Source organism: Crinia signifera, chromosome 7, assembly GCF_055691185.1.
Source record: "Crinia signifera chromosome 7, ASM5569118v1, whole genome shotgun sequence".
NCBI classification, from domain to species: domain Eukaryota; kingdom Metazoa; phylum Chordata; class Amphibia; order Anura; family Myobatrachidae; genus Crinia; species Crinia signifera.
Genome location: NC_139223.1, coordinates 152962975 through 152989197, shown reverse-complemented (window position 1 = coordinate 152989197; position 26223 = coordinate 152962975). Strand labels below are relative to the sequence as shown.

The 26223-nt window shown below is 45.9% G+C and overlaps 1 protein-coding gene across 3 annotated transcripts in view; it reads right to left on the bottom strand.

Annotated features, from left to right (window-relative positions):
• CCDC148 (coiled-coil domain containing 148) overlaps window positions 1-26223 on the bottom strand; it is a 171977-nt gene that overhangs the window by 60754 nt on the left and 85000 nt on the right. For all 3 annotated transcript variants that reach the window (XM_083154014.1, XM_083154016.1, XM_083154015.1), the window contains 3 exons: window positions 25137-25240; window positions 22255-22337; window positions 5781-5944 (listed from right to left, as the gene is read on the bottom strand). In XM_083154014.1, coding sequence (XP_083010140.1) covers window positions 5781-5944; window positions 22255-22337; window positions 25137-25240 — 351 coding nt within the window. The remainder of the gene's footprint in view (window positions 1-5780; window positions 5945-22254; window positions 22338-25136; window positions 25241-26223) is intronic.

The window sequence follows — 26223 nt, the reverse complement described above, 5'->3', positions numbered from 1 at the left end:
AGGCCGCAGGGTTATGATGCGCTACTGCACGGCGCTTCTGCCTGGGCTCTGACTGCAGCTGTAGCCTTCTCGGGACCCGCCGCCGCAGCCTCCACGAAACCCACCGCTGATGCCTCCAACGTCGCCTTCTGCCCTGCACTCCCTAATGTGATGCACTGCTGCCTCCATGGAACCCGACACTGTCTCCACGGTACACTGCTTGCCTTGAATAATGAAAGTGATTTGTTACTTTCTGCTGTCTTTATCCCTCTCTCTCTCTGCTGTCTTTATCTCTCTCTGCTGTCCTTATCTCTCTCTCTGCTGTCATTATCTCTCTCTCTGCTGTCTTTATCTCTATATCTGCTGTCATAATCTCTCTCTGCTGTCCTCTCTGCTTTCCTTATCTCTCTCTGCTGTTTTTATCTCTCTTTGCTGTCTTTATCTCTCTCCCTCTGCTGTCTTTATCTCTCTCCCTCTGCTGTCTTTATCTCTCTCCCTCTGCTGTCTTTATCTCTCTCTGCTGTCTTTATCTCTCTCCTGCCGCTGTCCTTCTCTCTCTCATTCTCTGCTCTCTCTGCTGTCCTCTCTCTCTCTCCACTCTCTTAGAGAGAACGTGCATCCTGGCCACACACACACACACACACACACACACACACACACACGGGGGGGGGGGGGGGGGGGGCGAGCCACAAACTTTTTGGCAGGGGGGAGCAAAATGTATAGTTACGCCACTGCGCTTCTCTCCCTCCCCTCCCAGCCTCTGTTATATGAAAAATAAGCGCAGCCAATCAGCCGCTTAGCCTCTGTTACAAGGCACCTTGTAACTGAGGCTAAGCGGCTGATTGGCTGCGCTGACTTTTCTCACGCATTGCATGCTGCCGCCGCTGTTTAAAGTCTGTAAACAGCACAGCGGCGGCGTGGGTCAGGTGTGCGGGCCGCGGACGGGAGCTACGCGGACCACCTGACCTGACAAGCTGACAGCTGCAATGGCAGATAGCACCTCCTCCCTTCCTCTCCTCCCCATAACCCTGCACCCGGACCGCCGCTCCTTCCACGGCCCCAGCAGTCTTGTCGGATGTAGGGGATACCATGACAGCCGTCCCCAGGACTCCGCCGCCGCCCCCAGTGTTCCTTGCTACCTGGAGAGATAACACCAGACCTGTCCAAGCTCCCGGGCACCTCTGCTGCTGCTGCTGATGAGGTATCTCTCTCTCTCTCCTTATCTCTCTCTCCTTATCTCTCTCTCCTTCTCTCTCTCCTTATCTCTCTCTCTCCTTATCTCTCTCTCTCCTTATCTCTCTCTCCACTTATCTCTCTCTCCACCTCTCTCTCTCTCTCTCCACTTATCTCTCTCTCTCTCTGTCTCTCCACTTATCTCTCTCGCGCTCTCTCTCTCTGTCTCTCCACTTATCTCTCTCTCCTGTGTCTCCCTTGCCTTTGTCTTTTTGTTTACAGTATGTTTATTTTGTGTATATATGTGTATGTATTTTGTGTATGTGGACCTGAATGGATCAACAGCTGGATCCACCCCTTTTGATATTCACTAATAATGTTCTATACTAGGTTGGAAGGGGCTGCGCCCCTTTTACCGGTGAAAGGATGTATTGCGTAGGGTGCTATGGGTGGTGGCGGAGATGTTGTCGGTGGGAGGTGGGTGCGTGTGGGCATTATGGCATGGGTCATATGTATTGGGTGTGTGACGCGTAACAGGCATTACTGTGTAAACTTTGGCCGTGTGCATTCGGCGTGCAATATTCCAGCCACTCCCCCTAGTGTCATATGACCACACCCCTGGTCACACCCCCTGACCACGCCCATTTTTCGTCGCGCGCCTTCGGCGCGCGGCACACTACCACTAGGACCTTTTTCCTACTTGCACCACTGACTACAAGCGAAATAACATGTATAACATGTAACTGGCAATACTAGCGAAATAACATGTAACTGGGAATACTAGAGAAATAACATGTATAACATGTAACGGGCACTACTAGAAAAATAGCATGTATAACATGTAACTGGCACTACTAGCAAAATAACATGTATAACATGTAACTGGCACTACTAGCGAAATAACATGTATAACATGTAACTGGCACTACTTGAAAAATAGCATGTATAACATGTAACTGGCACTACTAGCAAAATAACATGTATAACATGTAACTGGCACTACAAGCGAAATAACATGTATAACATGTAACTGGCAATACTAGCGAAATAACATGTAACTGGGAATACTAGAGAAATAACATGTATAACATGTAACGGGTACTACTAGAAAAATAGCATGTATAACATGTAACTGGCACTACTAGCGAAATAACATGTATAACATGTAACTGGCACTACAAGCGAAATAACATGTATAACATGTAACTGGCAATACTAGCGAAATAACATGTAACTGGGAATACTAGAGAAATAACATGTATAACATGTAACGGGCACTACTAGAAAAATAGCATGTATAACATGTAACTGGCACTACTAGCGAAATAGCATGTATAACATGTAACTGGCACTACAAGCGAAAAACCATGTATAACATGTAACTGGCAATACTAGCGAAATAACATGTAACTGGGAATACTAGAGAAATAACATGTATAACATGTAACGGGCACTACTAGAAAAATAGCATGTATAACATGTAACTGGCACTACTAACAAAATAACATGTATAACATGTAACTGGCACTACAAGCGAAATAACATGTAAAACATGTAACTGGCACTACTAGCGAAATAACATGTATAACATGTAACTGGCACTACTAAAAAAATATCATGTATAACATGTAACTGGCACTACTAGCGAAATAACATGTATAACATGCAACTGGCACTACAAGCGAAATAACATGTATAACATGTAACTGGCAATACTAGCGAAATAACATGTAACTGGGAATACTAGAGAAATAACATGTATAACATGTAACGGGCACTACTAGAAAAATAGCATGTATTACATGTAACTGGCACTACTAGCGAAATAACATGTATAACATGTAACTGACACTACAAGCGAAATAACATGTATAACATGTAACTGGCAATACTAGCGAAATAACATGTAACTGGGAATACTAGAGAAATAACATGTATAACATGTAACCGGCACTACTAGAAAAATAGCATGTATAACATGTAACTGGCACTACTAGCGAAATAACGTGTATAACATGTAACTGGCACTACAAGCGAAATAACATGTATAACATGTAACTGGCAATACTAGCGAAATAACATGTAACTGGGAATACTAGAGAAATAACATGTATAACATGTAACTGGCACTACTAGAAAAATAGCATGTATAACATGTAACTGGCACTACTAGCGAAATAACATGTATAACATGTAACTGGCACTACAAGCGAAATAACATGTATAACATGTAACTGGCAATACTAGCGAAATAACATGTAACTGGGAATACTAGAGAAATAACATGTATAACATGTAACGGGCACTACTAGAAAAATAGCATGTATAACATGTAACTGGCACTACTAACAAAATAACATGTATAACATGTAACTGGCACTACTAGCGAAATAACATGTAAAACATGCAACTGGCACTACTAGCGAAATAACATGTATAACATGTAACTGGCACTACTAAAAAAATATCATGTATAACATGTAACTGGCACTACTAGCGAAATAACATGTATAACATGTAACTGGCACTACAAGCGAAATAACATGTATAACATGTAACTGGCAATACTAGCGAAATAACATGTAACTGGGAATACTAGAGAAATAACATGTATAACATGTAACGGGCACTACTAGAAAAATAGCATGTATTACATGTAACTGGCACTACTAGCGAAATAACATGTATAACATGTAACTGGCACTACAAGCGAAATAACATGTATAACATGTAACTGGCAATACTAGCGAAATAACATGTAACTGGGAATACTAGAGAAATAACATGTATAACATGTAACTGGCACTACTAGAAAAATAGCATGTATAACATGTAACTGGCACTACTAGCGAAAGAACATGTATAACATGTAACTGGCACCACTAGCGAAATAACATGTATAACATGTAACTGGCACTACTAGCGAAATAACATGTATAACATGTAACTGGCACCACTAGCAAAATAACATGTATAACATGTAACTGGCACCACTAGCAAAATAACATGTATAACATGTAACTGGCACCACTAGCGAAATAACTTGTATAACATGTAACTAGCACTACTAGCGAAATAACATGTATAACATGTAACTAGCACTACTAGCGAAATAACATGTATAACATGTAACTGGCACTACTAGCGAAATAACATGTATAACATGTAACTGGCAGTACTAGCGAAATAACATGTATAACATGTAACTGGCAGTACTAGCGAAATAACATGTATAACATGTAACTGGCACTACTAGCGAAATAACATGTATAACATGTAACTGGCACTACTAGCGAAATAAAATGTATAACATGTAACTGGCACTACTAGCTAAATAACATGTATAACATGTAACTGGCACTACTAGCGAAATAACATGTATAACATGTAACTGGCACTACTAGCGAAATAACATGTAACTGGCACTGGGGAACCCCTATAACTTTTGTTCCCTGAATTTTTAAAACCAGTGCCGGCTCTTTGAGCTCAGGGCTGGTACTTGCCCGGCGGGGGGACCGCACGTCGGGGTTTTAAAATTTTTTTTTTTCACTGAAGCCTGCACGGATCTGACTGATGAGGAGTATTTTACAGGCGTATTTTCAGGTCAATTACCGGCCGTATATTACATACGGCTGGTTAGTAAATTAGGGATCACCATTCGAATGAATGTTGATTTCTTGTCATATTCTTTCGATGGTATATGGTATATTCCTGAATAGGACCAAGAACAAAATGAGCTGGATAAATACATCACTACACCTGTGTGGAAGCTGTTGGCAGCCTTGTGGCCCTTCAGAGCCATAAGCTGCTGTGCAAAGCACAAACCTACACATTTTAAATAATACACCCCCTCCCCCACATTGAGGCTGACCACAGACCCCAAAACCTCCATTAAGCAGAGAAACAACTTATTACCATAATACCCTTAATATCAGAAATGTACCCACCCCTGCCCCCATTGGTGCCCAGAAACACCCCAGACATTGCTACACCCCCAGATAGCACCCACTCCTGTCCCTTTAACATATGTCACAATGGGTTTAGATGGGGGCGATGACTATTTGCACCAATGAGTGCTCTGCTCTGAGAACTTGCAAAGTTTGTTTGTTTGGAAGATAGGAGGGGGATGAGGCAACTACTCTGCATAGGGCCACATCTTACAGAAAATCACTGGTCAACAGATGACTTCACAGGTGCTGTGGCCTACCGGCCTATGGCCAATCTGCCCCTGCATAGGCCTCAACTTTAGGAGTATTCACTAAAACAGTGCACAAACAGTTCCAACCCTATACACAGCCCTGACATTTATTACCCATATACTACACTGAGCTACTCACACCCTAGGAAAAATGTCAACCTTCTGCCTGCAACCCCCTCCCCCCCCATGCACCCAGGGAAGGTGGAGGGAGGGGGCAGCAAAGTAGGGAAGTATGCTTCAAGGAGATGAGGTCTTAGAAGTTCCACAGCAGACACCTGCATTATGTAGAACAAGGATCCTCATAGACATCATTGATTTTTGATAGGCACACTTTTCTGTGTACTTATATATCTGAAGTATTGTAATAGCTGTGCAAATCAATAGCAGAAAAGACAAAGTACTTTTGAGGAAATAGCGGTAATATACTAACCTGCTGCACAATATTCAGTGGATCAAAGTCATTTTCCATGTGGGACTGGTAAGGAGAGTGATGTTGCAGTTGACAAATCCTGTGCTTTAAATCGCCCCTCAGCTGCCAGATGGGATGTACTGTGCATGCTTCAAACTCCTCTCGTCCCTCAGATAATTGCTGTTCTGCTTCCAAACACAAGGTTTTATCACTTAATGGCAAGTGAAAAATTAAGCTCTTGACTGCCAACGGGAAAGTCCGTGCAGGGAAGAGCGGAGCTTAGAGGCTCCTCTGGGATGGACAAGGTTAACTTCCTCAATCCATTTTATCTATGCAGTTTCTCGCAGAATACTTTCAACAATCATTCAAATCTCTCTCATGGTAGAAGAAAAAGGAAATATTTAAAGCATTTCAGGAGAAGAAATGTTTCCAATGCAGCCAGAAATACATACAGTACCCGAATGTGCAAGAATTGGTATACCTAACTTATAGTTAGGGGCAGCTTAACCCTTTGAGTGAATTTGTCAAAATAGGTGTGAAAATTGCCAAGCAAACATATTTATTCATCATAATGACCTGTAATGTTTACCTTATATAGGAAGTATAATCTTTTTTAACAAAACAGTTTTTTGTTGAATTTATGGGGGACATTTACCAAAATGGATTCGTAGAAAAAAGGTGTATTCGTAGGGAGAAATACACCTTTTTTTTACGAATTTGTATTTTCGGGATTTACAATCCCAAAAATACAACAATTCGTAGTCCTAAAGATGGAACATTCGTATTTGTATTTACAAATACGAATGTCTACACCATCGATAGGATACGACAGAAATCACCATTCAAAAGAATGGTGGTTCCTGATGTACTAAGCAGCCGTACTGATAATACGGCTGCTAAGTGGTGTGAAACACCCACGCAAATACGACAGGAAAATAGAACACCATTTTCCTGTCGTATTTGCTTTAAGCCTGCACGGATCAGTCAGATCCGTGCAGGCTCCAGTGTAAAAAAATAGAAAAAAAATAGAAATATAAAAAAAAACCGGCGTGGGGTCCCCCCCACAGCCGAAACCAGCACCAGGCTGACGGAGCCTGGAGCCGGTAATTAAAAATCAGGGAACCCGACAAATAGGGGTTCCCCGATTTTTAACAACCAGCCCCAGGCTCCAGGTCCGGGGCTGGTTCCCAAAATACGGGGGACAAAATGAGTAGGGGTCCCCCGTATTTTAAGAACCAGCCCCAGGCAAAACCAGCCAGCAGGGTAATGCCACAGCCGGGGGGAGACTTTTTATGCAAGTCCCCCCGGCCAAAGCATTAACCCTACCGACCAGTCAGCCTGGCCAGGGGCCCTGGGGGAGTGGGGACCCCCCCAATAAAGGGGTCCCCCCCCCCTCCAGGACTTACCTGACCAGGCTGAAGCCTGGTGCTGTCCTCGATGCCCCTGGGCGGTGGGCATCGAGCTGATTATCGTGTAAAAAAAAAGATGAACCTATTGTTTTTTACTGTGGCACTACAAGTGCCAGCAAGCCTCCCCAGCAAGCTGGGACTTGGAGAACCACAAGTCCCAGCCTGCTGGGCATTAAAGGGCCCGCTGGCACTTGTAGTTCCACAGTTAAAAAAATAGTGCACAAAACACACTGACACACTTTTAAAATAAAATTTTATTACATACAAAGCCCACACATACTAATACTTACCTATCTTCTTTCCGTAGGTATCCCTGGTCCTGTGCCGTCGTCTTCTGGTCCTGTGTCGTCTTCTTCCTCCATGTCGACCGTCGCTGTCGCCGTCCGGATCCGACGAAATCCATTTGGGAAGCTGTGGATGGAAACCATACTCACCTGTCCCAGCGCGACGTAGTCCAGGTAAGTGTCTTGGCAAAAAAACAAACCGACAGCCCGAAACCAAGCGGACACGGAGACGCACGGTGTTTGTTTACATCGTGCGGCTCCGCCTCCCGAATGCCGCTATTGGCCGCCTTGCGGCCTAGCGGCTCCTGATTGGCCGCTAGGCCGCAAGGCGGCCAATAGCGGAATTCGGGAGGCGGAGCCGCACGATGTAAACACCGTGCGTCTCCGTGTCCGCTTGGTTTCGGGCTGTCGGTTTGTTTTTTTGCCAAGACACTTACCTGGACTACGTCGCGCTGGGACAGGTGAGTATGGTTTCCTTCCACAGCTTCCCAAATGGATTTCGTCGGATCCGGACGGCGACAGCGACGGTCGACATGGAGGAAGAAGACGACACAGGACCAGAAGACGACGACACAGGACCAGGGATACCTACGGAAAGAAGATAGGTAAGTATTAGTATGTGTGGGCTTTGTATGTAATAAAATTTTATTTTAAAAGTGTGTCAGTGTGTTTTGTGCACTATTTTTTTAACTGTGGAACTACAAGTGCCAGCGGGCCCTTTAATGCCCAGCAGGCTGGGACTTGTGGTTCTCCAAGTCCCAGCTTGCTGGGGAGGCTTGCTGGCACTTGTAGTGCCACAGTAAAAAACAATAGGTTCATCTTTTTTTTTACACGATAATCAGCTCGATGCCCACCGCCCAGGGGCATCGAGGACAGCACCAGGCTTCAGCCTGGTCAGGTAAGTCCTGGAGGGGGGGACCCCTTTATTGGGGGGGTCCCCACTCCCCCAGGGCCCCTGGCCAGGTTGACTGGTCGGTAGGGTTAATGCTTTGGCCGGGGGGACTTGCATAAAAAGTCTCCCCCCGGCTGTGGCATTACCCTGCTGGCTGGTTTTGCCTGGGGCTGGTTCTTAAAATACGGGGGACCCCTACTCATTTTGTCCCCCGTATTTTGGGAACCAGCCCCGGACCTGGAGCCTGGGGCTGGTTGTTAAAAATCGGGGAACCCCTATTTGTCGGGTTCCCTGATTTTTAATTACCGGCCCCGGCTCCTTCAGCCTGGTGCTGGTTACAGCTGTGGGGGGGACCCCACGCCGGTTTTTTTTTTTATTTATTTATTTTTTCTATTTTTTTTACACCTTGCAGCCTGCACGGATCTGACTGATCCGTGCAGACTGCTAGAAATAATTCGTATTAGCAGCCGTATATATGGCCGCTAATACGAATCATTACACCATCGGAGGGTTACAAAGCAGTCGTATCTGACTGCTTTGTAACTGATCCTCCGGAACACGACTTTGCATACGACTTAAACAGTCGTATGCAGTCGTAGGGAAAATACCAATACGAAAAACTAGGTTTTTCATATTGGTAAATTTCCCCCTATATAACAAATGTGAGCGTCACTGGCATTTCTAGCAGATATTTTGTCATCTCAGACATTATGTATGTACTGATTTATGTATATACAGGAACATGACTGCCTGCCTTTGTATATACAGTAGCACACAAATATTAGCCTGCAGACCCCAGAAACAGAATCCACGGGGTGCACGAAAATCACTGGTGACCTGGAAAACACCCCCCCCCCCCCCCCCCCCACAGGATTGCAGACACCCTTATGGGATCTATTACCACAATCTAGGGAAGGTTATGTGGCCCTGAGGATGACATCACCCGGGTACCACTAATAGTGTGCATTCTAGCACCCGCTGTCTTTGAATATCCATGTAGTTCCTCTTCCCTGCCTGGGGTGTCGCTGTCTGCTGTAGTGCTTCTAGCACAGTGTGGTCTGTATATCAGCACTGATATGCAAACCAGACCTGTGCTAGAAACACCACAGCAGACAGCGACACCCCAGGCAGGGAAGAGGAACTGCATGGGTTTTCAAAGATGGCGGGTGCTAGAATGAACACTGACTAACTTATCCTTCCCACCCATGAGTAGTAAGAAGAAAGTATTTTGTTCCCTAGATAAAAGAATGTAAATTACAGGGTAAAGAGTCTGCCTCTAGGCATTATTTATTTATGCAAAGTATCTTATACAGCACAACATATTCCGTTGCCCTTGTGAAATGGGACGTCAGACATCCCTTACCCTTTGAGGATCCTCTTTATTTCTGGCGGTTTGTAGTTGAGACACCATACTGTTTGGACAGCTACCTTGCAGATGCACACAAGAGAATAGTACTGTGGGAGTGTCACATATGTATAGCTAGAGTTCTGTCCTATTCTAAACCGTGCGTGTAGTCAGGGAAGTGGAGAGCCTGGCAGGAACCAGGGGGTCTGGGGGCGTGGCCTAATAATGAAAGGCGTGACCACGCCCCCTGCACTTTAAGCATCTCCCTGGACTCACTGCAGCCCAGCAGCATGTGCTGAATTGAGAAGAGCTGCTGTCAGGTAATGGGGCTCCACTGGCTCTGATTATGATCGCTTTGTAGAAACAGGCCCTGGGCGCAGTGCATATGCTGCCAATGGAGACATGTAGACATCTCCACATGTGTACAGCTCTGCCTATGAGCACATATACACTATTGTTACTCTTCTGAGTAATCTGCAATTTTCTGCCAACCCTGCATTCAGCCCCTTTATGGTTACATTTCTATCATTGCCTCTGTTACCTTTCTTAACCTTAACACAACTATTTATGGAGGCAGTTGCCTAAAATACATTTTAAATCCAGGCTACGTAAATATAGCAATACCTAAATACCTAGGATTCTTAAAAAGCAACAGTTGCTTAAACACAGTTAAGGCAGCCATTGTGTAACATATTCTTGGAAAAGAATCCGGTGAATTCATCAGGAAATATAATTAGTGCTCGGTGGTTTGGCAATCATGTCTCTAATAACATGCACAGTGTACAGTACAGTTGGACTGTCTTCTTCTCATTATATACCACCAACAAAAGCAGATAAAGGGAGGCGCTATATAGTACATTTACTAAAGAAAGCTTCAAAAAGCGGGAAGTGGGGATGTTGCCCATAGCAACCAATCAGATTCTAGATATAATTTCTCTATTGCATCCTATGAAATGATCAACAGAATCTGATTGGTTGCTATGGGCAACATTCACACTTTCCCAATTAATTTGGACTATAAAACATTCAGGGCCTTATTCAGACTTGATCCCAGGGCAAATTGTTCTCAAAATGAGCAAAGCCATGTGCACTGCAGGTGGGGCAAATCTAACATGTGCACTGCAGGTGGGGCAAATGTAACATGTGCACTGCAGGTGGGGCAAATCTAACATGTGCACTGCAGGTGGGGCAAATGTAACATGTGCACTGCAGGTGGGGCAAATCTAACATGTGCACTGCAGGTGGGGCAAATCTAACATGTGCACTGCAGGTGGGGCAAATCTAACATGTGCACTGGAGGTGGGGCAAATCTAACATGTGCACTGTAGGTGGGGCAAATCTAACATGTGCACTGTAGGTGGGGCAAATCTAACATGTGCACTGCAGGTGGGGCAAATGTAACATGTGCACTGCAGGTGGGGCAAATCTAACATGTGCACTGCAGGTGGGGCAAATCTAACATGTGCACTGCAGGTGGGGCAAATCTAACATGTGCACTGCAGGTGGGGCAAATCTAACATGTGCACTGCAGGTGGGGCAAATCTAACATGTGCATTGCAGGTGGGGCAAATCTAACATGTGCACTGCAGATGGGGCAAATCTAACATGTGCACTGCAGATGGGGCAAATCTAACATGTGCACTGCAGATGGGGCAAATCTAGGGTTACCAACTCATCCCTTTAATCCGGGACACATATTAATTACACAGGTTCTGTGGCTGGCTTTCACCTGGTTTTAAACTGCCACATCTCAAGACTCCATTTCACCTGGTTTAAACTGCCACAGAACCTGTGTAATTAATATGTGTCCCGGATTAAAGGGATGAGTTGGTAACCCTAGGCAAATCTAACATGTGCACTGCAGGCGGGGTAAATGTAACGTGCAGAGAAAGTTAGATTTGGGTGTGGTGTGTTGAAACTGAAATCTAAATAACAGTGTTAAAGCAGCCAGCATTTACTCTGCACAGAAACAAAATAACTCCCCCGAATCTAAAGGCCCATACATACTAGAAGATTATCTTTCCAATGTGGGTGGTTGGAATGAAAGTCTGAAAATTTCTGGGAACAAATGACAATCAACCATTTGCATTTGTATGGGCCTTAACTCTCTTTGTGTTATGCTACGGAGGCTTAACTCTGCAGCAGGGTGCGCAGGCGGCATTGCAGACTTGGGCTGGTGGGGCGGCATCTCTGGATAGGGCGGCAGGCAGGGGGTCTAGCACCATTTTGCTGAAACCTTTTTGCAGGTACTGGAGCTGGTCACTGGGGGCTGGGTGCTGTTAACTCCGGATCCATCAGATGTCCTCTTCACAGGGCGGCACCATGTTGGAGACCAGATTAGGCCATTTCTCCCTGATTTCCCCACTCTAATGGTTTTGTCCTCTCTCTTATAAGGGATCAGGTTTTCAGCCACAGTGCTAGTACTTCTTGTTACTTATTTGTGTTAAGTGCTTTAGTCCTGAACTTCTGAGATTAAAGGGCCCCTTAAGGCCCCCTTACATTATGCGATTTGGGCACGATTTTGCCCGATTTGGATGAATCGGGCCGTGAAATCGTCCCAAATCGCATATGGTGACATCCCCTCCGACCCGATGCGCGGCCCCGTGCGCATCGGATCGGAGATGGGAGGTCGGACGGGCTGCACATAAGATTTGCTAAATCTTATGTGCTGCCCGGAGCCGTGCTCCCCCACAACAGGGGACCTACCAGAGTCAGGCGCAGGGAGCCGGGCAGCATCAGCGGGAGCAGGGGGGGCGGCGCAGAGTACCAGGGAGCCGGGCAGGAGAAGACGCTGCAGCAGCAGCACTTAAAAAAAAAAAGGGCCATACAAACGCATAGGAAGCCATTCATTGGCTGAGACCTCTCTCAGCCAATCAGCGATTGGCTGAGACCTCTCTCAGCCAATCGCTCATTGGCTGAGAGAGGTCTCAGCCAATCAATGGCTTCCTATTCGTTTGTATGGGGTTTTTCTTTTTTTTTGGAAGTGCTGCTGCTGCATTGTGTTCTCCTGCCCGGCTCCCTGGTACTCTGCGCCGCCGCCCCCCCTGCTCCCTGCCCAGCGGCTTCCTGCCCGGCTCCCTGCACCCCGACCCCCCCTTGCCCACTCTCTGTTTGTGGGCATATTCCTGCTGCTGTCCCCCGCTCCCATTGTCCCTGCAGCTCCCCGGGAGTGGCATGTAATAAATCGCATGCGATTTATCACATGCAAAACTTGGCACATGAAGTGCCATCGCATGTGATCCCTCCCGGGGAGCTGCTGGGACAATCGGGTCCGACATGTCGTTATGACAAGTCGGACAAATGTAAGGGGGCCTTTACACTTGTGAGATTTTGTCAGATTTGACCCAATTCAGATGGATTAGGCCAATTTATCTGACAAAATCTGATGTACCTGTCTGACAAAATCTGATGTGCCTGATGTGTAGGCCCCGATGCACGTTCCCGTGCCATTGGGTCTAACCAAGAGATTGATCCTCCTGTACATAGGATAAATCTCAAGTCAATCAGGTCCAACTTGTTGGACAAGTGTAAAGGTGGCCATACACACGCAGATTTATCTGGTTGGAACAAAAACATGGTTATGGATGAGAGCAAATGACAGTTGACCATTTGCTTGGAAATGCTGGAAAACTGACAAACTGTCACTCATCCATAACCATGTTTTTGTTCCAACCAGCCAGATCTGAAGATAAATCTTACTAGTGTATGGGCACCTTAAGGGCGCCTTAACCCTTGCTACGCCTGTCCAGGAGCTGTCACTTGTGCCTTGCGGTGTCCATCCTCCATTCACAGTTCGCCATGTGGTCGCCTAGCCTGCTTCTGGAGGGTACCCGGTCCTGACAGCCTCTTCTGAGCATTATTATTTCATCTTTCAAGCCACAGCCATCGTCTTTACACACGGGTGTCCTGCTGCACAAAGAAGATATGTTGGGAGGTATACATTGCCCCACCTGCAGTGCACATGGTTTTGCCTATTTTGAGAACAAATTTGTCCTGCGATCCAGCCTGAATTAGGCCCATAATGTGGAGAATGTGAAATGCACATGAGGTATTTGTGCTGATAGAGATGAAACATGCTACGGACACAGCCTCCGTGCACAGTAAAGAATACATTTATATTATTGGTTTCTTGTGGATTCTTAATTCTATGTCCCAGTCATATGCAGTGTCTTAATAAGGTGTTTCTTTCCCTCCTAACTGATGTATTATTAATGTTGCTGCACTGTGCTCTTGTCTATTACTGTCAATTTGTTCTGTTGGTATTATTCCAAAGTCTCCCACATACAATATTCTCTCTTCTCCTCGGATGCGTTCCTTATTCTAGTCAGTGTTTGTCGGATATTATTTACTGTTGGTTTTTTCATTTGCACGGTTAGCAGCAGCTCATGTACATGTCTAGATTACTCTGTATTGGAAGTAGATTCTGTGCAATGTGAAGCGGCAGATAAGACATGGACTGAATGATTAATTACTCATTTGTTGTTTGTTTTTTCATTTGCTCCCAGACTTTCACTTTTGTTTTGATTTCTGAATGTAAAATATGCTGCAACAATGTTATTATATATTGAGAGTGGAGTTTGGGTAAATTGGTACACTGTATCGGAATGGGGTCATTTGGTCTACAGCATGATGATCGATAGTCATTAGGTCGACATTGGAAGAGGCTCAATTAGGTTCATGAAATTACAGTTTCAGAGGTAACCAAAGAAAAAGCTGCGGTACTCTTTACCTAGCACGGCGCCCACGATCTCCATCGCGGGCGTCGTGGGTAAAGAAATCGTGGGGATCGCGGGCATCGCGGTCAGTACATTAACGGCCGCGACGCGATGCCCGCGATCCCCACGATTTCCCATAGGGTTCAATGTTAAATTTAGTGCTGCCCGCGATTTTAGATTCAATGCTTCAATGGCCGCGATTTGGCCATAGGAATCAATGTTAAATGGGCCACAGAGCCCAAATAGGCACAATTAACACTTAAATGTCCCCCCAAATTTGTAACGCCACCCCACGATCCACGCCAACCCGAAGCGTGGCGAGCGCAGCGAGCCCGCGTGGGGCGGCGGTATGCGTCCTCCGACCTTTTCATACCCCCACTATCCACGTCGGCGTGGAGTTGAGAATAGAATAGTGTGGCGAGCGCAGCGAGCCACCGAGCCCGAAGCGTGGCGAGCGGACGCGGATACCTTCACAGGTAAACATGGCCCTACGCGGGCTTCACGGATATCCGCGTCCCCTCGCGGGGCTCGCTGCGCTCGCCACGCTTCGGGCTCGGTGGCTCGCTGCGCTCGCCACACTATTCTATTCTCAACTCCACGCCGACGTGGATAGTGGGGGTATGAAAAGGTCGGAGGACGCGTACCGCCGCCCCTCGCGGGCTCGCTGCGCTCGCCACGCTTCGGGTTGGCGTGGATCGTGGGGTGGCGTTACAAATTTGGGGGGACATTTAAGTGTTAATTGTGCCTATTTGGGCTCTGTGGCCCATTTAACATTAATTCCTATGGCCAAATCGCGGCCATTGAAGCATTGAATGTAAAATCGCGGCCAGCACTAAATTTAACATTGAACCCTATGGGAAATCGTGGGGATCGCGGGCATCGCGTCGCGGACGTTAATGTACTGCCCGCGATGCCCGCGATCCCCACGATGGGCGCCGTGCTAGGTAAAGAGTACCAAAGCTGCTACCTATAGGGGGTTATTCAGAACAAAACAAATGAGAACAGAACAAAACAAATGAGCAGCGCTGTAATGAAAAAGGATCGATTGGTTAATCTATCACAAGATTTTAATAGCAGATATATATTAAAAGGTGAAGGTCACCAGCAATAATAAAATAGATACTGTGCAGTTTCTAATTATTCAACACATATAACAATAAAAGGTTCACAATCCTCACCAACCGTGGAGACTTGGAATAATTAGTCCCGGATGTAATGTCCAGGGGGATAGGCTGGATTCCCAGATTCTGGCCCAGGAGGACCCTTTGCCACATCCTCCCAACCTTTCAATTCTCGAACACCGATTTGGAGAACCCCCAACTGGATGCTATATTTCCATCTCCCCAATCTGGATACAAACCCTTATTGCCCCACCAGGAGGTTGAGGACATTGCCGCACTTCAACACCACGCCTTGGAAGGAGTTGGTTATTTGTGCCATCTTGGGCCACTCCTGTCCCACAGCGAAACTGCAGCGGTTCTCCCCCTGGGCCAGAAACTGGGAACCCAGCTAATCCCTCTGGACATTACAGCTGGGACTGTCTACCATTCCAAGTCTCCACGGAGGTTGAGGACATTGCCGCATTCTAACATCACGCCCTGGAAGGAGTTAGTCATTTGCACCACCTTGGGCCACTCCTGTCCCACAGCGATACCGCAGCGGTTCTCCCCCAGGGCCAGAATCTGGGAATCCAGCCTATCCCCCTGGACATTACATCCAGGACTAATTATCATTCCAAGTCTCCACGGTTGGTGAGGATTGTGAACCTTTTATTGTTATATGTGTTGAACAATTAGAAACTGCACAGTATCTATTTTAGTATTGCTGGTGACCTTCACCTTTTAATATACATCTGCTATTAAAGTCTTGTGATAGATTAACCAATCGATCCTTTTTCATTACAGCGCTGCTCATTTGTTTTGTTCTGTTCTTTGGTTTTCACGGGACTGACCATCCCGTTTCAGAGCAGCAGATGGGTAAAAACAGCTCCTGTCAGGTGCCCCAGGTCCCATCTCACTACGTGAGCCGGGGCCATACCCTCTTTTTTTCCTCTTGGTTATTCAGACCTGATCGCTGGGCTGCCTGGACTGGTGTCTGCAATAGAAGCAGACGGGACTGTGTCTTAGCCATACTGTACCTCCCAACTGTCCTTTATTTTGGCAGTGTCCCAGCGGAGGCCAGTTGGGAGTTCCCCCTGGTCCCCCCTGGTCTGCGCACAGCATATATTCACCGCAAACAGGGGGACAAGGGGCATGGCCAGCAGCTTACAGAGCTCTGGCCATGCCCGTAAGGCAGTAAAATGGGGGTGTAGCCTCGTGGGAGCATTATCCTGTGAAGCCCCTTTCGAACAGGCCTTGCTCCCTTCCCGGGAGCGCAATGCTTCGCAGCGCAAGGAGTCCCGCACAGGATGGCTACAAAGTTGGGAGGTAAGCTGCGAAGATCTACATGGGGGAGCAGGGCCGCCACAAGAACTGTTGGGGCCCGGGACTGACCTACAGTCCGGGCCCCCGGCGGCACATCGCTACCCCCCGCAAGCTTCCCCGCCCGTGCCTGCCAGCACACCGCCTCTACATTACCATTACTTACCTTCATGCAGCATCGCCCAGCACAGTGGAGCCTGCAAAGCGCCAAGCCCCTCAGTGTCCTAGGTTCGGCACTCTGCAGGCTGTACTGTGCATGCCTGGCTGAGGGGCCGCCAGCGCCAGGAGGGGGAGGCGGTGTGCCGGTGCCAGGGGAGGGGGGTTGGCACCGCTGTGGGCAGCTGCCTGGGCCACTCCAGAGGCTGGGGCCCAGGACAGCTGTACTCAGGGCACCCCCCTGTCAGCGGTCCTGTGGGGGAGAAGCAGTATCAGCGCACACAACCTGTACTGATACCACATGTGCCCCATAATGGAGTATCAGACAACAACCCTAATTTGTCTTGATAGGCAGAGGCACTGCTGGAGAGTTACTGGTTGCCCACTCTCTCTCTCTCTCTCTCTCTCTCTCTCTCTCTCTCTCTCTCTCTCTCTCTCTCTCAGACACATACAGGATAAGGACTTTTGGAAGCACATATGACTATTTAACACTGATTATAGGTCAAACTCTTAAGTGACAACTGAATGATTAAAACTAATGGAAAATAAAGTAGGAGGATGGTGTCTGATCAATAATAAAATCATTATAAATAGACTGAAAACCACTTTGAGTTCAATTTAAAGTTGTAAAAAAGTGATTTGTTATCACTGACACATGCTAATTTATACCAAATGTATATTTGCTCTTGTACAGCTGTTCTACAGTACGTTCTTTCAGATATATCTGTGATGAACATAAGATGTATGACTGCATGAGGTTCCTAGTATCTCCTGTTGTCCTTCCCACTCATTCTTTACACTACATTCAATCTGGCAGCACTATTACAAATCTGGGTTCTACTTTGTATCCAGACACTTATCTGTCACTATTTACTCCCACACCCGCTTTCTCCTGCCAGGGATTGTGGGAGATACAAGTTTGATTCATTACTTTACTGCTTCCGTTTTACCACTTGTTCTGTCACATTATAAATAACTCTACAACACCAATACATTTCTTTGCATTCTATCCTTAACCACTTAACTTGGGGCAGCACGGAGGGTGTAATGGTTAGCATTACTGCCTAACAGCACTGAGGTCATGGGTTCAATTGCCACCATGGGCCTAACTGTGTGAAGTTTGTGGTACTTGTTTCCTAGCACGGCCACCACGATTTCTATCGTGGTGGTCGTGTCGTAAAAAATCGTGTCGGTCGCGTCGGGTGCATACCAAAACGCACACGACGCGACCGACGCGATGTACCCGATTTCTCCATAGGCTTCAATGTTAAATTATTTTAACATTGAAACTGAGTCCATTTAACATAGTAAAAAATGGGAAAAGGCCGAATAAGGGCCATTTCTCATTGGCTATGGCCCCGTCATGTGTGTAAAAAATAATGGCCCCCAATTGTGGCCGCCACCCCCACGATTAACGCGAACCCGAAGCGTGGCGAGCGCAGCGAGCCCGCGAGGGGCGGCGGTGCGCGTCCTCCGACCTTTTCATTCCCCTACTATCCACGTCGGCGTGGAGTTGAGAATAGATTAGTGTGGCGAGCGCAGCGAGCCACCGAGCCCGAAGCGTGGCGAGCAGACGCTGATACCTTCACAGATCCCTGCGTCCCGTCGCGGGCTTCACAGGTATCAGCGTCCCCTCGCGGGGCGCGCTGCGCTCGCCACACTAATCTATTCTCAACTCCACGCCGACGTGGATAGTAGGGGAATGAAAAGGTCAGAGGACGCGCACCGCCGCCCCTCGCGGGCTCGCTGCGCTCGCCACGCTTCGGGTTCGCGTTAATCGTGGGGTGGCGGACACAATGGGGAGCCATTATTTTTTACACACATGACGGGGCCATAGCCAATGAGAAATGGCCCTTATTCGGCCTTTTCCCATTTTTTACTATGTTAAATGGACTCAGTTTCAATGTTAAAATAATTTAACATTGAAGCCTATGGACAAATCGGGTCCATCGCATAGGCTTCAATGTTAAATATTTTAACATTGAAGCCTATGGGGAAATCGTGGGCATCGTGTGCCTTAACTTTAAGGCACACGATGCGACGCGATGCCCACGATTTCCCCATAGGCTTCAATGTTAAATATTTTAACATTGAAGCCTATGGGGAAATCGTGGGCATCGCGTCGCATTGTGTGCCTTAAAGTTAAGGCACACAGGGGCAGATGTATTAAGCCTGGCGAAGAGATAAACTGGAGATAAAGTGGAGAAAAAGTGGAAGGAGATAACACACCAGCCAATCAGCAGTGTTTGAAATATGACAGTTGGAAGCTGATTGGCTGGTGCGTTATCTCCTTCCACTTTATCTCCAGTTTATCTCTTCGCCAGGCTTAATACATCTGCCCCACAATGCCCGCGATTGTGGCCGTGATAAGAAACAAGTACCAAGTTTGTATATTCTCCCCGTGCTTGCGTGGGTTTCCTCCGGGTACTCTGGTTTCCTCCCACAATCCAAAAATATACTGGTAGGCTAATTGGCTCCCAACAAAATTAACCCTAGAATGTCTAAATGTGCGTGGACTGATGGGAATGTTAAAATATTCTCTGTACAGCACTGCGGAATATTTGTGTGCTATATAAGAAATTGTTAATAAATAATAGTTTTTTAAAAAAAATTCTTCCGAAATTGTCAGGTATGTTTTATGGCTGAATCTATTTCAACTATCCAACCTGATTTTAGATTTATATTTTTGGTCAAAATTTCTGATCTAGAGCTGGCGCTGCTCCAAGTGCTGTCTCCTCCATAATGTGAACGGGAAACGGGTCGCTTGACCCGATTAACCCGTTCACACTGCAGAGCAACACGGCAACTAACCAGTAAGAACCCTTCTTTCTACCCTGTTCGAATTGCCGTGTTGCTGAAACTGGCATGAACCAGGTAATTTTGTGCAATGAGAAAGGGGTATAAGTGTGGTGCAGCGCTGTGTGCTGAGCGATCAGTACTGAGCATTCTAAATGATGCTAGATCGCTCAGCACTAAACACCAGTCGTCCCATGTGTAGCCCCCATTAGAGATACATATGTATAGGGATAGATGCTCAATTAGTTAAATAATACCACTCATGTGCATGCAAGGGAGGGGTTAATACTGAGTAATACCCCTTTTACATCGCAGCAAAACCCCGGGTCTTCGGAGGGTCAGAGGCAGTTTAAATGGGACACGTCGTGTCCCTTTACACGGGGCTTCTACCCTAGGACCTGGGTAGAGGGTGGTGTAAACGGGTACGTATCAATGTGGGATGTACAACCTGCGGACCGCAGCATCCGCAGGTTGGACGGGGGGGCACAGACAGCCTGCGCTGCTGTCTGCTATACTCTGCAGACAGCGGCAGCGGAGGAAAAGAATGGATGCCTGTGTGCAGCATCCATTCACCTCCAGGACGAGGGCAGGGGGGTGCACGGGGGCTGGGGGCAGCCCAGCAGATTACCTTGCCCCCAGCGCAGCAGTACGGGTCCCGGCGGCAGCGATCGGCGCTTGGAGATGAGGTGTAAAAGGGAGCAAACGCCGGGTCGCACACGGCTTAAAGCAGGGATAAAAAACCCAGGTGCGACCTGGCGTTTTGGGGTAAAAGGGGTATAAGTAAAAAAGGCATTGTTTCCCCCAGCTCACTGAATGGCAATTAGTTAGTAACCAATCTTGAACACCACATGATAATAGAACTCAGAGATATTGGTTGCATATACCTGCGCAGGTGTGCTATGCCCCAAGCCAAGTCAAAGCTTCTCTGTATATTGGGGTCCCTAACGCTATATCTAGGTGCAGGGTGCGGCACCCCAAAAAACTAGCATAAGCTAGAAAGCCCAGCGCGGCACACCAGTGAAATACTATAGTGTTAATAAGTATTAGTGTGAAGAACCCGAAGCTATGTATAGAGAGAGAGAGAGAGAGAAAATATGAGGGGATGCAGTCAAAATCCCGACAGGGTTAAAATCCCGAATGGGTCAAAATCCCGATAAGGACAAAATCCCGACATTTAAAATCCCGACAAGGTCAAAATACCGACATATAGAATGTACAGGTGAAACAGTCAACATGACTTTCTGTCGACAGGTCGCGAGGTCGACATGGGTTTTTTCACAGTTTTTTAACTCGACATGTGCCAACAGGCGATATTTCATGCCCTACCATCCACTAGGGCATGGTGGGAGAATAAAATAGTGTGCCGATCGCAGCGAGGCACCGTGACCGAAGCATTGCGAGCGAAGTGAGGAGCTGCGGTCCACTTCCAACTGTGTCTATGTCGACTGTGTCAACATTCGTGTAAAAAAACAGTGAAAAAACCAATGTCGACCTCCCAACCTGTCGACCAAAAGTCATGTTGACTTTTTCACCTGTACATTCTATATGTCGGTATTTTTACCTTGTTGGGATTTTAAATGTCGGGATTTTGTCCTTGTCAGAATTTTAAATGTCGGAATTTTGTCCTTGTCGGAATTTTGACCCATTCGGGATTTCGACCGTCGGGATTTCATACTGAATCCAATATGAGATGTAATTAAAATATTAAATAAATAGTGTTAGTGAGGGGAAAAAAAGTGTTAATAGAATGTAAGGGTGAGCCGCACTAGAGCCACCCAGCCCAACCAGTCCAGGGGCACCGCATCCCACACCACCATTACCCTGAATTGGGTCTACGAATAACCAGCAAGAAGCCACATGATAATGGCTCCTTGCTTGATATATCCAAACTAAGAGCTACCTACCTTGGAGCAACCCCAGACTACTCCATGTGGCATATCAGGACCTGCATCTCCTCCTAATGCAGGCTCTTTTATGCCTCTCACAACATACATACAGATAGTGGTAGATGCTCAATTAGTTCAGTAATACCACTCAGGCGCATGCTAACACTATTTCTTTAATATTTTAATTACATCTCATATCTCTCTCTCTCTCTCTATACATAGCTTCGGCTTCTTACCACTAATATTTATTAACACTATAGTTTTTAACTGGTGTGCCGCTCTGGGCTTTCTAGCTTATGCTAGTTTTTTGGGGTGCCACACCCTGCGCCTAGATATAGCGCTAGGGACCCCCAATATACAGAGAAGCCTTGAGGTGGCTTGGGGGCATAGCATACACCTGCGCAGGTATATGTAACCAATATCTCTGAATTCTATTATCATGTAGTGTTCAAGATTGTTTACTAATGCCATTCAGTGAGCTGGGGGAACCAATGTCTAGTTTTACTTACTCAGTATTAACCCCTATTATATAAAAAGCTATACAAGCATTACGAACATGTTAGCATTATATAGCAGCTCATAAATTGCTTACCAAGGTCAATTATGTCTGCAAAGAACTGGCATGTTTTTCCTTTGTCTTCAAGGAAAGTTTGCAATTGTAATTCCACTTTATCTCTGAAACGGCACAAGTCAAGAACGTTAAACAATTTCACCGAATTAAAAAAGTGCAGCTTGCTAAACAAATTACTTTTTACAAGCAGAAACTACAAAATAGCTTTTGTTTCATGAATTAAATTGCAATTTAATTGAAAATTATTTTTGTAATTTTAATACTTATGGTGGGCGATACAATTATTCGAAAAGCTCTACAAGTTGGTCTAGAAAACCCTTGTTGAAGAGTCAAGAACATTTTGTCACCACAATATCAACAAGCCTGGGGCATATCCTATTAGCAGCAGAGTCAAACATACATTAATGTACGGCTTAAGTACATCTTTGTGCCTTGCATTTCACCTGAAATATTTAAATAACATTGGGATCAGTGATGTTTCAAGTTTTTATATTTCCAAGGTAGGGAGGAGATGTATTGCGGTGTGAGTCTGGAGGTTGTGGGGGATGCTGGCCGAACTCAGTGGTTTATTTTTTAAAGGGACGGTCATTTACAAGGCTTGGTTTTGCATTGTACAGGACTGCCACCTTAATAACAGTTCAGCTGGCACCCCGCATGGCTGTCTGACTTGCATTGCATTACATCTAGCCCAATGGTTCACTTGCTGACATGCCACAATCTTGCCCTTATTGTTATGTGAACGCTGGTCAAAAGCAATTTTTACCATACATTTTTATTCTCCCAAAACAATTAGTAAACCAAACAAAACCAAAATTTGTTCAGAATCAATATGTTGTCAACTGGCACTGCCTGAGAATACAGTTGGCAACTAATATTTCTTTTAAAAAAATGAGATATTGCACCGGGACACAGCGAGTCAACCCGGGTCCTACTTATATCTGAAAAGAATTGAGAATTCTGGGTCAGTGACACAGCAGTTGAACATGGTTATTTCCAGGAACGGAAAACTGGGTCAGTACTCCAGCTTATTTGTGAAAGGTGTGACCCGGGTCTTGATGACCCAGGTCAAAACGTAAAAAAAAAAAGTTCACCGGTGGCAACAGTGGCGCTTAGAGATGACATCACTGGGGTCAGATGTGAACAGAGGCAACTACTGAAACCCCAGCTTCAATCCATGCTGTGTGTTCAGGGTCTGAGCCGTGTCAAAGACAGGGTTTATACAGATGAGTCCTCATGCAATTTGCCTCAATATTTCGCACAGTGGGACATGCGTGCCTGGTGTGAATCAGCTCACAGATCAAGAACAACTCCATTAGTGACGGACGGCTTTTATTTGAATCAATATGTGAAAAAGATGCACAAGCAGACTGATTAAAACTGTATGCAGTATACCTATATTCTTTGAGCAATTTTGGCTGTATTGGAAAACACTGTAGTGTAACATTTCATACGCAGATACAACCGCAGTTGCGCACAGAATATATGTATACAGATAAGCTGGTAGTGCATCCTAGTCACATCCGTTTGCGAATAGGATGAATTTTAATGGTAAAAGTCATGTGATAAATACTCAGCGCTAGCGAGTCACGCCATGGCACAGCATGACTAGAAGGGCTGTTCAACGAGCAAGGAGGCCGGATGTATGTGGACACATCTGTATCTGAAAGATGTAGAGTATAACCATGATCTGCCAACATGTTTTCCACCAGTTGCTTAGCTTGAGTGCCAAGAGGCCAGATCAATCTGTTTTGCTCACACATATATCTGGCTACTGATTTTGTTATTTGGCACTCTGGCTGAGCAATCAAATCTGATCATACTCAATTGGAAAGCACTACCGAATATGTTGGGGCTACATAAATAAATGTCAATAAATGTATGTACATGGCCTACATCACACAACTTACCCAGAAAGACTAAAACATCTCAATATGTACAGTACAGTTTGGAGCAGAGAAGGGAAAGGGAGGACATGATAGAAACTCAAATATATCAACGGCTTTAACAAGATCCAGGATGGAGACATTCGTCAGAGGAAGAGAAGTATTAGAACATGGGGACATGTACTAAGGGGGTTACTCTGGTTGATTTGCAAGGCTGCGAATTCGCAGCCTTGCGAGTCCACCAGACCCCGCCCTGTAAATGCTGGTGTGTGCATGCCGCATTCGTACGCACTGGCTGCGAATGGACGTTTATCATAAACATCCATTCTCTGGCTAGGGGGAAACTCCCACATCATTCGATAGTTGCCGACCATCAAATGATGTGGTGAGTGCATGCATATCTAAAGTAACTCTGAGGTCACTTAAATATGCGTGTACACTCGAGAGGAAATGGGTGGTCAGCTGACATCCAGTGATGTCAGCTGCCCGCCCATGGCGCTGATGTCACCGGGCGATTTCCATGGGAACTCCCAGCGTTTTCATGGGAACTCCCATAAACGCTGGTAGTTCCCATATGCGTGACTATCTGTGACTATCCGCTTGGGATAGACATAAGGATATCCTTACAAAAAATAATGGGTTTAAGTGTAAAAATATGGTTAAAGAAGGGGCAGACTAGATGGGCCAAATGTTTCTTATCTGCCGTCAAATTCTATGTTTCTGTGTGGAGCTTTTGTATAAAATGGCTATTTTATATTTTCAGTAGCCTATAGTAACCGGCTGAACGTTCCCAGTAGGTGATTTAGTCATGTAGACCATGGAACAATAGTGAGAAGTTTCACTGAAACTACAGCACTTGCAAAGAGTTCTCAAATGTTCATGAAAATGGTGTCAAATTCGTACACAAAGCGCTTCAGTCTATTCACGGCGAGAATAATCACATTTCATGAGAGAGCAGTAATATAACAGTACAGATGCTGAAGAAATTACATATCTAATTACAGCTTCTGGCTTTCTTACCTACTTTCGCTCAAACGTTTCTGCTCTTTCCACCACACCTGCGAGTGCTGCTTGATTAGCATTTGGTCTTTTGTTATTTTGGAGGCATGCTGAAGTTTCTTGATCTGCATTGAGAAAATAGTCGGAAATGTAAATGATGTTAAATTGACCAGTAAATCATACATGCGGGAGTTAGAGGGAATCGGGTGGTTAGCCTCTATTAATGCGAAAGAGTTCTGTGTTTCAGTTCTAATGCATCAGCATAGGCGTTTTATAATGGATGCAGTGTGCACGGTGCACACAGGGTCCAGGGGGGACCACACCGCACCCATACATTATACTTACCCCTCCGGAGTCCAGCGGAGGCATCTCAGCACCGGAGGCACAAATCAATTGAAAAATGTCCACCGCCGCAATTTCATAGTTACTGTATTAGCGGCAGACCTGCACATGCACAGTAGACTCTGGCATAATGCCAGAGCCTACTCGCCTTCAGAGAGGAGGCGGCCCGCAATGGAGGCTGCACGCGGGTCCTCTCCTCTCTAGAAACGTCTCTGGGCATCAGTACTGATTTAATTAATTACACATTTTCTGCTATTTTCAATTATCTATTACAAGATATATTGGTGAGAATAATGGGACAACAGACACCAAGGGTGAAATTTAATAGGATGAGAGAACCAGAAAGTTAGAGATTTGGTAAGAAAACTCCAGGTTTTTTAATGTGGCAATCATTTACACCTTAAAATCAAACTGGCTTTGCAGTGTAAATGATTGCCGCTTTAAAAAACCGGGAGATTTCTTACCAAATCTCTCACTTTTTGAATCTCTCATCCTATTACATTTCACCCTTTGGATAGGGATACATTTTCTAAAGCTTCTATAAGTGGGGATGCTGCCTATATCAACCAATCAGATTCTGTCTACCATTTTCAAGGATGCAATAGAGAAATGATACCTAGAATGTAATTGGTTGCCATGGGCAACATCCCCACTTTTCACTTTCAGAAGCTTTAGGGAATTTTGCCCGTAAGTGCCTCCACTGACAGGATGGCTGCAGGACAGGATAGCTGCAAGAACTGCTGAAGTCCAGCACACAGCAGCTCTG